Source organism: Mauremys mutica, chromosome 15, assembly GCF_020497125.1.
Source record: "Mauremys mutica isolate MM-2020 ecotype Southern chromosome 15, ASM2049712v1, whole genome shotgun sequence".
NCBI lineage: Eukaryota > Metazoa > Chordata > Testudines > Geoemydidae > Mauremys > Mauremys mutica.
In genome coordinates, this window is record NC_059086.1 from 9,570,040 (window position 1) to 9,584,048 (window position 14,009).

General features: G+C 51.4%; 1 protein-coding gene across 1 annotated transcript in view; it reads left to right on the forward strand.

Annotated features, from left to right (window-relative positions):
- Positions 1–14,009, forward strand: part of LOC123350247 (deleted in malignant brain tumors 1 protein-like) — a 271,642-nt gene that overhangs the window by 97,363 nt on the left and 160,270 nt on the right. The window contains exon 10 of the mRNA XM_044988732.1: positions 5,050–5,379. Coding sequence (XP_044844667.1) covers positions 5,050–5,379 — 330 coding nt within the window. The remainder of the gene's footprint in view (positions 1–5,049; positions 5,380–14,009) is intronic.

Genomic DNA, 14,009 nt, shown 5'->3' on the forward strand with positions numbered 1-14,009 from the left:
GGGCTTTGACTACACTGGCGCTTTGTAGCGCTGCAATTTGCAGCGCTGCAGAGGGTGTGTTTTCACACCCTGCTGCAGCGCTGCAAATTTGTAAGTGTAGCCAAGCCCCAAGTGTTTACAGATGCCATTGTCTTTGGGCCTGCTTGTTAGTTACCTGGGTTTCTGCCTCAGCTGCTTACTGAATTTTTAACTCTTGCCAAACAGCGTCTACTTATCTCTGAGCCAGACTCCTCTTTGGCACAACGGGGACCTGGGTAACTGCAGCTTCCACTGGTTTGATTTGGTGGTGTCAACAGAGCCTGCAGCCGCTCACTCAAACTAAAAATCCAGGGCTAATTTCCCAAGAGTCTGGTTCCTAATCACTGTGTTCTGGTGAATTTGCATTTCAGGGAATTAGTCCTGAAGTTGTAACTTCCCCAAGATCTAAGTTGTAGCTTCCCCAAGATTATGTTTTTCTCTCTTGTTTCTGGATCTAGACTGTTCTCAGTGGTAGAAGATGACAGAACAAGGAGTAATGGTCTCAAGTTGCAGAGGGGGAGGTTTAGGTTGGACATTAGGAAAAACTTTTTCACTAGTAGGGTGGTGAAGAACTGGAATGGGTTACCTAGGGAGGTGGTGGAATCTCCTTCCTTAGAGGTTTTTAAGGTCAGGCTTGACAAAGACCTGGCTGGGATGATTTAGTTGGGTTTGGTCCTGCTTTGAGCAGGGGGTTGGACTAGATGACCTCCTGAGGTCCCTTCCAACCCTGAGATTCTATGATTCTATGATCTGGACACAAGAGACGCAATTCTTCCTCACTTCCTGTCCTACACAGCCTACATATTTCCCTGTCCTGTTTCTCAGCTGCCCTGTTCTACCCCAGAAGTGGCTGCATGTCAGTATAGGGAGTCTTGTGTATGTCACAAGTCGATATCTATATAACCCTTCTGCCAGTGACATCGGAAGCGACCATGGCCAGGTTCAATATCTAGAGGTTCCTTTCCAGCAATATAACACAGATCCGGCTTGAGCACCCACCCAGTAACCTGGGACAAGTACACATCCACCCCATGGGTGCTTCTATGAGGCAAAGCTTCCTGTCTTGCAAGCACAGATTCTTTTTTTAATAAAAGGAGGGAAATCCCCCGGCATTACCTTGGGAAAAAGCAACAAACAGGATTTATAAACATAAAACCATGAGCAAAACACCTCCCCCAGAGTACATTGGGCAGTGTCTTTTGCCTCAGGTTCTTGAGTCCAGCAACCAAAAGTTCCTTTAAGTTGCTGCTCCCTTCTCCCTCCACCGCACCCCACTCACTGTGGTTGTCCTTGGTCAGTGAAGACCCAGAGTTCAGAGGTGCACCTGTGTGAGTTCAGTTCCCACCATGGGGTGGGGAGGAGAGCGCCTGGCTCGCTCTGCCATCTGGGTGCTTGTTCTGGTGGCAGCTGCCCTGCCAGCCACTCACCACCCTGCTCACCCTCACCTTCTGCTGCCCCCGGCCTCTCCACTGTGACCTCTGCAGGTCGCTCTCTTGAGGCTCCACCCAGCTCTCAGTGACTGTCAGCTCTTAGTGGGGAACCCTCAGTGCTGAAGCAGCTGGGCAGAAACACTGTCTCACAGCAGATGATTTCAGCTCTAGTGATCGCTGAAACCAAAAAGACTCCTAATGGAGCCTTCATTAACTCTATCTTTGAAGACCGATGACGGGCAGATTAAACCATGCCTAGACCTCTTACACAGAACCCACACCCCTCAGCATGAACACGCATCTCCACCCCCTCTCAGTCTTGATAGGGATCTGGTGTCTGTGTAACCCATCTATCCATTAGAGTTGGCAGTAACAAGGGCCGGGTTCAGTATCCAGGGGTTCCGTTTCAAAAATGCAACACAAAACCAGCTCAAGCTCCCACCCAGTGACCTGGGACAATTATATACCATCCTCTTGGGCGCCTCTAAGAGGCAATGCTTCCCCTCTTGCAAGCACAGAGTCTGAGTGTAGCAAAAACCGTTTAATAAATGAGGGAAACAATGCAGCATTATATTGGGGAAACACCACAAACAGGATTCATAACACAAAGCATGAGCAAAAGACCCACCCCCAAGTAAGTTTGGCAGTGTCCTTTTCCCCTCAGAATCTTAAGTCCTGCAACCCAGCTGTCACCCTACCCACAGTTTCTGACCTTGGTCAGTGCAGCCCCAGAGTGGTTCTTGAGTCCAGCAACCCAGCTGTCACCCCTCCCACAGTGTCTGTCCTTGGTCAGTGCAGCCCCCCAGAGTTCAGAAGTTCATCCGTAGATTTTGCCTCCCCCTGCCTTGGTGGAAGTGGGGATAGAATGGAGGGCAACTTGAATGCTTCGCTGCTCGTGTTGACAGCCGATTGCCATGCCTCTCCGTGGGGTTCTCCTGCAATCTTCACCACCAGCTGCTCTGCTTTGCCAGCCTCTCCACTATCCACTCCGCCAGCTGCCCTGCTATCCGTGCTGCCCTCCACTAGCCAGCCTGCTAGGCACTTGCCAACTTGTCTTCAGTCCCCACCTCCACACTTAAGACAGCTCTCAGTGACTGCAGCTCTTTAGTGATTTTAGCTGGTAGTAGGGGAGCCTCAGTGCTGGTGCAGCACTAGCCCAAAGTAGGTCAAATGCTTAGAGCCAGGTATGAGTGATTTGAGCTCTGTAGCATGTAACAAAACTCCTAATGGAGCCAAAATTAGCTCTGTTGTTCCACAATGGAGAGGAGAGATAAGAGTGGTGTTTAGGACCCTGAGAAAGAGATGCTCACACTACCAGGTACACATGCCTATCCCCCACCTCTCTCAAGTCACTTAGGATTGGAAGCATGTCCCTTGCCTAGCGAGTGCTACTCAGTTGAGGGCAAGTCCCTCCATCATAAAACACCACATACAGTTTTACTGTCCTTGATTCACATAACCTGGATAACAACCCCTCATTACTCCTGCCCCAATAACAAAGAGACTGGGATCATTTGGGCAAGCAGTCCACTCTGCTAGGCAGGGTGAGTGTGCCCATGCAAACAAGATCAGCCCTAAGTCCTTTTCCACAGCTCACCACCAGATGTCAGGGTAGAGCCCATTCTGACTCTGTTTACACCTGAGCCCCCTGGTTAGTGAGTTCAGTTCAGTTGTGGGTGACCCCCTCAGTCAGGGCAGGCTAAGCACAGTTCTGCTGCCCTTTACTCAGACAATCAGGACAACAACATTTCACTACCCTGCCTTCAAGTAAATGTTTGAAATGAAATATACACAGGTTGAGAGGGAAGGTACTGTACATCTGCGGTCAGGCTTGGGTTATGGGGGGTTACAGATATCGTTTGCAATGATGAAAAGATACATACATATCGCAAAACCGGCATAGATCCAGATTGGGGTGCAAGGGTTTTTAAAGTGTCAGTGGATAAGTGGGCTCGGGTACGCCACCCATGGAATGAATAAGGAGTCCAAGTCAGTATCGGTGGAGCGGATAGGTACATGGGTGGGGTGTGTCCCTTGGTCCGTCAGGGAAGGAAGTGGGTTATTTCCCTGATTGGCTGTCTCGATTACTCGGTGTGGTATTGGCGGTGTTTGTAACCCAGCACCAGCCAATACAGCTCTGTCTGCTGGATACCTAGGCAGAGTGGGTGTGTTATATAAACACAGTCTGGTCCTGAAGCCTTTTCCCCTCCCCAGCTCATCACTAGCTGTCAGGGGAGAGCTCATTACAAACCTGCTCACCTCTAGCTTGTTCAGCCATCAGACTGTGCATCCTCAAGGTCCAGACTTCTAACAGGGCTCTACTCCACCACGTGTGACTGTCTGTATTGCTGCCCCACATTGAGAAGATCAGGCTAAGCCACATTTCTGCATTGCAGCAGTGCCTCCGGCCAGTCCAGTCAGGGGCCCATTAAGCCTAGCCCAGGATCAGTGTCCCAGGTTGTAAATGGGCAGAAAGAGGTTAGGGCTTCTGAAAATCCAGCCCAGTTCTACCATCATGCATCTGAGACTGGTACTGGGCTGGCAGCACTAGACACAAGTGCAGCAATGGCTGCCACAAAACGATGTTGCCAGATCAGTCGCGGCAAGTCAGCAGGAACCGCAGGGGCAGGTGTTTGCTTCGGGAGGGGCCCGATCTGCTTGTAGGAAGTGTGCATTGCCTCTGCCCTGGTCGGAACCATTGTCAGCCTGGTGCGCAGCAGGTTCCTGCCAGGCGTCCCTGCGCTCCAGGCAGATCTACGGGGGATGGACTCTGGGTGACGTTTTCAGGGATCTATGGAGGCAACACATGTAAATTCAATGCTGATGTCAGGATAAGGCAACCACTAATGACATGGGTGACTGTATTCAGCTCCCAATCACCAAGATGCTTATGCCAGCGTCTGGCCCGCAGCACTGCACAGTATCGCACTGGAGCAAATACCAGCACCAGAAGTGAAGGTGTAAATCTGCTCCCCAGGAGGTTCCTGCCAGCAGTGCTGGGGGTGATCTTTTAACATGCTCTAGTAGGAGCAGTAGGTCAGGCTGCCATCCAGGCTGCCTCATTAGGTGACAGCCTAACTAGGTGAGAGCTGGGTGGGAGGGGAGTGGTCAAACTTCAACACTCCCCAAGTGATTAGCCTGGTCAGTGGTGGGGAGCCCTTGACAGGCAGTTGCTGTGTGCAGAGACTGGTCAGATTCGTCTGCAGGAGGCGCTAAGTTCCCCAGCGACACATGCTCACATGCTCAGGGTTTAACTGATCGCCATATTTGGGGTCAGGAAGGAATTCTCCTCCAGGGCAGATTGGCAGAGGCCCTGGAGGTTTTTTGCCTTCCTCTGCAGCATGGGGCATGGGTCACTTGCTGGAGGATTCTCTGCAGCTTGAGGTCTTCAAACCACAATTTGAGAACTTCAGTAACTCAGACATAGGTTAGGGGTTTGTTACAGGAGTGGGTGGGTGAGAGTCTGTGGCCTGCATTGTGCAGGAGGTCAGACTAGATGATCATAATGGTCCCTTCTGACCTTAAAGTCTATGAGTCTATGACACGAGAGATCAGATGCACAGGAACCTCACTGAGTGTTTCTTCCCTTGGGTGTTTGCAGACGCTGGCATCTCAGAAGTGGCTCAGCTCCGACTGGTGAACAGCCCAAGTCACTGCGCTGGGAGGGTCGAGGTGCTTCACAACCAGAAGTGGGGATCCGTGTGTGATGACAGCTGGGACTTAGAGGATGCCAGAGTCGTGTGCAGGCAGCTGGGCTGTGGGACGGCGTTATCAGCCCCAGGAGGGGCTCGATTTGGGCAAGGATCTGACCGTATCTGGCTGGATGACATCAACTGCACAGGGACAGAAGTTGCCATCTCCGATTGCAGGGCTCGGCCCTGGGGAGAGAATAACTGTACCCACAGAGAAGATGCCGGTGTTGTGTGCTCAGGTAACTTGCATCCATCATGTCACTGTGGGTGGTGCAGAGGTCGGGCTGGGAAGCTTTCAGCACAGACCCAGCTGTCCTGTCTGAGTCAGCGCTGACCCCAGTGCCCCAGCATGGTGCTAAGGGCCTGCACTGAAGGGAGCCGGTTCGGGGTCACAGTAAGTGTCACTCCTCCCATGGTATCAGTACTGACCCCATTTTCTCCACACAGTTCTAAATGCCAGTGCTACAGGGAGCAGGATGGGGGCTCAGTAGGGGGTGCTCTGGCCTCGCAGTCAGTGCTGAGCCAGTGCCCCAGCACAGCAGTTAGGGTCTGTGCTGCAGGGAGCAGTATGTGTGGCTCTGTGAGAGACCCTCCCTGTCTCTGATCGCGCTGATCCCCCTGCCCCAATACAGCACAATGGGACGCTGGGTAACCGTAGATCCATTTGTGGCATTTGGGGTTGAATGGATCCTGTAGCCACTCAGGGATCCCTTTATGAAGTGTGGGGTTCCTATCCCCGTCACTCCGGGTGATTTCCATCTCAGCTAATTACCCCTGAACCTGTAATATGCCCCACTGTTGTGACTGGAGACAGGTTTCTTCCTCACTTCCTCTCCTACACAGCTTATGAGTTTCTGTGCCCTGTCTCTCATCTACTCTGTTCCTCCCCACAGGGTGGCTGCATGGTAGTCGTGGGGAGTAGGGCTGTCAAGTTATTAAAAAGATAATTGTGCTTACTTGTGACATAAAAATTAATCATGATTAATTTTAGAATTAATAGTGCCTTTACGTAATAATAGAATACCATTTATTTCAATTTTTTGAGATGTTTTATTCATTTTCAAATACACCTCTACCCCGATATAACGTGACCCAATATAACCCGAATTTGGATATAACGTGGTAAAGCAGTGCTCCGGGGGGGCGGGGCTGCATGATCCCGCAGATCAAAGCAAGTTTAATATAATGCAGTTTCACCTATAACATAGTAAGATTTTTTGGCTCCCGAGGACAGCGTTATATTGGGGTAGAGGAGTATATTGATTTCAATTACAACAAAGAATACAAAGTCTACAGTGCTCACTTTATATTTATTTTTATTACAAATATTTGCACTGCAAAAAAGAAACAAAACAAATATTATTTTCAGTTCACCTCATACAAGTACTGTAGTGCAATCTCTTTATCAGGAAAGTTGAACTTAAAAATGTAGAATGATTTACAAATAATAACTGCAATCAAAAATAAAACAATGTGAAATTTTAGATCCTACAAGTCCACTCAATCCTACATCGCATTCAGCCAATCGCTCAGACAGAGAAGTTTGTTACCTTTGCAGGAGATAACGCTGCTTGCTTCTTGTTTACAATGTTACCTGAAAGTAAGAAGAGGCATTCAAATGGCACTGTTGTAGCTGGTGTAGGAAAATATTTATGTGCCAGATGTGATAAAAATTAATATGTCCCTTCATGCTTCGACTACCATTCTAGAGAACATGTGTCCATGCTGATGATGGGTTCTGCCCAATAACGATCCAAAGCAGTGCAGACCAACAAATGTTCATTTTCATCATCTGAGTCAGATGCCACCAGCAGAAGGTTGATTTTCTTTTTTGGTGGTTCAGGTTCTGTAGTTTCCACATTGGAGTGTTGCTCTTTTAAGACTTCTGAAAGCCTGCTCCACACCTCATCTCTCTCAGATTTTGGAAGGCACTTCAGATTCTTAAATCTTGGGTCGAGTGCTGTAGCTAGCTTTAGAAATCTCACATTGGTACTGTAATGTTCCCCTCTGGTGTTATCTGGACCGGTGATCTGCTAGATCACTCCAGTCCTTGACTCTGGGAGCCAGCCTTACCCTGCTCTGCTGTGAGAACCCCCACTCCTGGGCTGTTCACGCACAGCCTCTGACATGTAATCTGCTCCTTGGATTGTGGAACCAAATGACACTAGCCAATATCGCCGGTCTGAGACACAACCCTAGGAACCTGCGTTTTGCAGTGTCCAGTTATCCCTGCTGGATACTGCAAGCTTATATAAGTTCGTCAATTTAACAAAGAAATTGATATACACCAGGCTTGTTATCCCAAGGGGAGTCTCTGACACGCTTCAAACCAAACACACTGCGTCAGGTAGAACAAACAAACTGAGTTATTAACTATGAAGACAGATTTTAAATGATTATAAGTCAAAGCATAACAAGTCAGATTTTGTCAAATGAAATAAAAGCATTCTAAACTGATCTTAACACTTTTAATGCCCTTTCAAACTTAGATGCATCTTACCACCGGCTAGCTGGTTGCTCTTCAGCCAGGCTCTCGTCTTTAATCAGTGCTTCAGTTGCTTGGTGTGGTGTCTGTAGATGTAGGTGGAAAAGAGAGGAAGAGCATGGCAAACATTTCTCTGTTTTATCACGTTCTTTCTTCCATCCTGGCTTTGCCTCACCCTCTTCAGGGTCAGGGGAGCATTACCTCACCACAGTCCCAGACTGACCAAGGGAAGGGGGTTGACTCACTCGAGAGTCCAACAGATCCTTTTGTTGCTGCCTAGGCCAGTGTCCTTTGTATTGGATACCACACAACCATTTTATAAGGATGAACATGGAGGGTGCTGGGTGATTCTCCGAGGTACAAATGGTCACAAGTACATTCTTTCCATTTTGTGAAATTTGCAGTGAAGGTGTTCTTAAAATGAACAACATGTGCTGAGTCATCATCCGAGACTACTGTAACATGAAAGATATGGCAGAATGCAGGTAAAATACATAGCAGGAGATACAGAATTCTCTCCCAAGGATTTCAGTCACAAATTAAATTAACACATTGCTTTTTTAAGGAGCATCATCAGCAAGGTAGTAAGTTGTCTGGAATGGTGGCTGAAGCATGTAGGGGCATGTGAACGTTTAGCATATCTGGCATGTAAATACCTGGAAAAGCCACCTACAAAAGTGCCATGCGAACGCCTCTTCTCACAGGTCTTTGTACGTGGGAGCGGGTGCGGGGTGTAAGATCCATGGGCCTCTCACCTTGGATGGCTCCCTGTAAGCGGCGACCTGTCCCGGACTCTGGCTACTCCTAAGCGGAGACACGTCAGGTGGCTCTGTATTCTGCCCGCCCCCCGTACCAGCTGCACATCTCCTATTGGCTGGGAACCACGGCCACTGGGAGCTGCGGGCGGAAGGAGTGCACCAACCCGCCTGCCGTGCCCCCACCTAGGATCAGCTGGGACGAGTTGCTGCTTCCGGGGAGCTGCCTGAGGTGGCCTTGAATCCGGCACTCTGCACCCTCTACCGCGCCCCAGCTGCCTGCCCTGAGCCCCCTCCTGCACCCAAACTTCCTCCCAGAGCCCATTCTCCACACCACCCCCCATGCCCCAACCCGCAGCCCCACACTCCTTGCCGCACCCAACCCCCTTCCCTCTTAGTTAACCAGCATTTTTCATTTACCGCCACACCCCATTCCCCCAACATGCCGGATAAAACAACCTTAACTGTAATAATATAAAGTGAGAACTGTACACATGGTATTCTGTGTTGTAACTAAAATCAATATATTTGAAAATATAGAAAAACATCCAAAATATTTAATAAATAGTTGATATTCTATTGTTTAACAGTGTGATTAAAACTGCGATTAATTGTGATTAATTATTTTAATCATAATTTTTTTTTAGTTAACTGTGATTAATTGACAGGGAGTGAACCCCTAACAGGCTGTTCAGACCTGTCAGTGGGAGGCGCTATGTCCTTCTTTGAGTGATTGCTCATGTGCATTCCAATAGGTGTGTGCACACTACATGCATGATTGTCGGAAGGTTTTCCCCTAGCAGAACCCGTAGGGTTGGCTATGGAGACCCCTGGAGTGGAGCCTTCATAGCGGTGTATATAGGTCCATGCCAACCCACCGCCTGCTCAGTTCCTTCCTACCGCCAGTGACGGTCGTTGGAGCAGCTCAGTCTCTTGCATTCGCAAGTACCTATCTAGTGGTTCCCTTTTCTTAGTTGTAGATAGTTACTAGTTAGTTATATAGTAGTTTCTAGTAAGTTGGGCTGACTTTGGGGGGCTTTCCCCCACCCCAGCTTCCCCAAGCACCTGGGCCTGCCTCGGTCACAGGAGTTTCAGGCGTGCAAGAGGTGTGCAAAACCTATGCCCAGAGGCGATCCACACACTCCTTGTCTCATGTGCCTAGGAGATGGTATCAGACAGACAAATGCCGAATTTGCAGGAGTTTTAGACCCAGAACTAAGAGAGAGCTTGTAAGACAAGTGCTACCAGGCGGTACCGCTCACAGTCCCCGGTGCTGCATAAGAAATAGAAGGCGGACGAAGTCGTTTCCCCATCAAGAAGCCGCGAGGAGATTCCAGTGGAGTGTGCCCGGCAGCAAGAAACCCATGATCTGGACCTCAAGACCCGGCACCATTGACTCCTGCCCCAACCAGAGGCTTGTCGAGAGTGGTGTTGGTGGACTTCCCGACTCGGGAGGATTTTGAGGAAGAGCTCGACCTCCCCTCCACACTGGACACCTACGAGCCAGCATGGGACCTCATTGCCATGATAGCGCAGTCCCCGGCCTCGTAAGTGTGAGCTCCGACACCGCAAGCTCAGGCACCGTAAGTGGCACCGACGATGGCACCAGCTGCAGCATCCATGGCAGTGCCGCATATGGCTCCGGCACCCTTTGTGGCACCGATGGCGGCACCGCCCTGGTTCTTCATTATGGCAAGCCCATGATGTTACGGCGCCACTCACCATCACACCAGTACCGCCCAGGCACAGAGTACTCATCCGAGTTAGACACTGAGTCTTCTGTCTCTTGAAGCAGCCAGTACTGCTCCCGCTCCTGGCACCGTTCCCGGTACTGCAGAGCTGTGGACTCATTGGCACTGGCGGTCTCCTGGCCCCTCCAATGGCAGGGCCCAGTACAATGGCCCTTTTGCACTTCTTCAACCTATCATGAGACTCAGGGTCAGGGCTCCAGGGCCACATTGGTGGTGTCTGCACCCTGTTCCCCCCCTGTGGCGGAGCGATGTCTCACCGGTGCGGCGCCTCCTGCTGGTTGTCCAAGGAATTTCCTCTTTTTCAGCTCCGGAGCGCCTCTGCTGGCTGAGGTCTCGCCTGCTGCTGGCTCCCATGTCGCTCCCGGATTCTGGTGCCCTTTGCTCAGGGGTTCTGCCCACCGCAGTCCCCTCACTCTGGGTCTCCCCTCCCAGGGTAACTCCCAATCCCCGCTCCCTGGGGCAGACTGCAGTCTGGAATCCACTCATCATCGGCAAGGGGGGTTAGACCTGCTGCCTCTGCCTTTATCTGGGCTGCCCCTCTGCAGCCCCAGTTCCTTTTTGTGGGACCTTAGCTTGGCCTGCAGCCTGGGACTTTGCTAGGCTGGAGCTCCCCAGCTCCCTCTGCTTCCCCCGTGCTGCTTCACCCTAGGTACCCGCCTCAGCTGCCAGGCAGCCAGGTCCTTCTCTCTCTGAGGCTAGAGAGAGTGCGTCTCTCTTCTGCTTCTGGCCCCACCCCTCTTATAAGGGCCAGCTGGGCCCTGATTAAGCTGACCACAGCTGTGGCTGCTTTCCCAATCAGCCTAGCTTTCTCCGCTGCAGCCCTCTCCAGGGCTACTTTATCCCCTTCAGGCAGAAGTGGGGTGACCACCTGGCTACACCCCCCAAGAAACATTGGTGGCTCGCCACACCCCCAGGGCTCCTGAGGACCTCACATGAGACAGGGACTCTGGGCCATCATACTTAGGCACAGCGCCCAACCAGTGCCATCAGTTGTACTGCAGCCACATCCAGTCACAGGGGGGCGGGAGAAGAAAACGAGGCACCCGACCCAGCCTCCAGAGAGCCAGTTGGGCAAGAAGACCCAGTCCTTCAGGCCTCCTCCTTTTCCTCACTGGACAAGACAGTGGGGGGTACCACCATCACCCTTTGGTGATGGACACCAGAGGACACCAGGACATTCTTAGGAGGGTGACCCTAAACCTGAATCTCCAGGCAGAGGAGGTCACGGAGGAGTCGGACCCAATGGTGGACATCCTCTAGGGTGGCCTCGTCCCTGATAAGAACGATCCAGAACATTCCTAGGGTTCTGTGGCAGACTCCAGCCTCAATACCACCCACCACTGAAGAGGTGGAGAGAACCTATTGTTTTGCCACAGAAAGGGTACGAACACCTTTTCACCCACCCCCAACCGAGGACTCTGGTGGTCGATGTGGCAAATCATAAGGAGCGACAGGTGCAGCCAGGTCCCATCCCAAAGTTATGGGACACTAAGAAGCTGGACCTTTTCAGCTGAAAGGTCTGCTCGACCAGGGGGCTCCAGCTTCGAGTGGCAGACCAGCAAGCGCTTTCAATTCCTGGAGCTCGTTAGCAAAATTCCAGGAGTTGCTCCTGGCTGACTCATGCATGAAGTTTAGCGCTCTTCTCGAGGAGGGCAAAGTGGTCTTGAGAACCTCCCTCCAGGCTGTGTTAGACGCGGCAGACTCGGCAGCTTGGACTATGGCCACCGCGATTACAGTGAGGCGCAGAACGTGTGGCTGCAGGTGTCGGGGATACCACCTGAGGTCCAGAACACGATCCAGGACCTCTTCTTTGACCATGCAGGCCTGTTTGCCCGAAATATGGATTCTCGCCTGCACAACCATAAGGACTCGAAGGTGACTTTAAAGTCTTTGGGGATCCACACCCCTGCACCCCAAAGAAAGTCATTTAAGCCTCAGCCCCTGACTCACTTCTACTCTGGGCCTCCAAGGCAAGACTTGTCCTGGAGACGGGTCAGGAATAACAGGAGGAGCCCGCCACAGTCCTACTCAGGCCAAGGCCAGGGTTCGGCCAAACAGCCCCCAGGCCCAAAGCCAAACTTGAAGATGCAGCTGAGGACGGAGCATCAGTATCGAACTCAGATCCTTACCCTCCCTTTGTGAATCGATTCTCCCACTTCTACTGTGCTTTGTCCAAGATCACGTCAGATCGCTGGGTCCTGAGCACGATATGGGTGGGATATTCTATCCAACTCTGTTCTCTTCCCCCCCTCCCACCTCCCTTCCCTGTTCCTCTTCAGGGACCCTTCTCACGAACAACTCCTCTTGCAGGAGGTGCAATCTCTCCTCGCTCTAGGGGCAATAGAGGAGGTTCCTCAGGAGTTCAGGGGCAAGGGGTTCTACTCCTGTTATTTCCTCATCCCCAAGGCCAAGGAGTGGCTCTGGCCTATCCTGGATCTGCGAGACCTCAACACATTCATGAGGAAAGTGAAGTTTCACATGGTCTTTCTGGCCACCATCATTCCTTCCCTGGATCCAGGGGACTGGTATGCCACTCTTGACTTGAAAGATGCGTACTTTCATATCTCCATTATCCTGGCCCACAGACATTTTCTTCATTTTGTGGTCAGCAGCCAGCACTACCAGTTCAGGGTGCTCCCATTTAGGCTCTTGGTGGCCCCCCGGTTATTCACAAAGTGTGTGGCGATCGTTGCAGCCTTCCTCCGCAAACGTCAGGTGCAAGTATTCCCATACCTGGACGACTGGCTCATCAAGGCCGAGTTGCAAGCCCAGGCCACAGAGCATGTGTCTCAGGCCTGGGCCACCTTCCGCAGGCTGGGCTTCATATTGAATGTGCCCAAATCCACACTAGCCCCGGCACAGAGAATAGAATTCATAGGAGATCTCTTGGACTCCACACAGGCCAGGACGTTCCTGCCTGAGCTGCGCTTCCAAGCACCTCACGGACATTATCAAAAACCTTCGTTGATTCCCCACAACCACGGCCAGAAATTACATGAAACTGTTGGGGCATATGGCGGCCTGCACATACGTGATCCAGCACACCAGGTTATGTCTTCGTCCCGCCAGGTGTGTTTGGCGAGGGTACACAGGCTGGGCTGGGACTCACTGGACCAGATAGTTACACTCATCACTCACATTCTTGAGTCTCTCCGCTGGTGGCGGCAGTGGGAGTACCCTTTGCAGTGGGAGTATCCTTTGCCAAACCCCAACCTACGCTATCGCTAGTCACGGAGGCCTCGGTGCTCGGTTGGGGAACGCACCTGGGCAATATCAGAACCCAAGGCCTATGGTCCCATGCAGAACTATCGCTGCATATCAGTGTAAGTGTAACCCTTCTGCCCCTCTGAGCTGGCAGCAACAAGGGCCGGCTTCAGTATCCAGGGGTTCCATTTCAATAACGCAATGCAAAACCGGCTCGAGCCCCCACCCAGTGACCTGGGACAATTACATACCACCTCCCCGGGCGCCTCTAGGAGGCAATACTTCCCCTCTTGCAAGCATGGAGTCTGAGTGTAGCAAAATCCTTTTAATAAAGGAGGGAAACAATGCAGCATTACGTTGGGGAAACACCACAAACAAGATTCATAACACTAACCATGAGCAAAAGACCCACCTCCAAGTAAGTTTGGCAATGTCCTTTTCCCCTCAGGGTCTTAAGTCCCAATCACCCCAAAGTCTGTGCCTGGTCAGTGCCACCTCAGAGTTCAAAAGTTTATCTGCAGAGTTTTACCCCCCCCAAACCTGGGTGGAATTGGGGTGGGGGGGAGCACATGGGATGTTAAGGGGTACCTTACATGGGTGATGCTGACTGCCCCACCTCTCCGTGGAGTTCTGCTGCAGCCTTCTCCAGGAACGGCTCTGCTCCACCAGCCGCT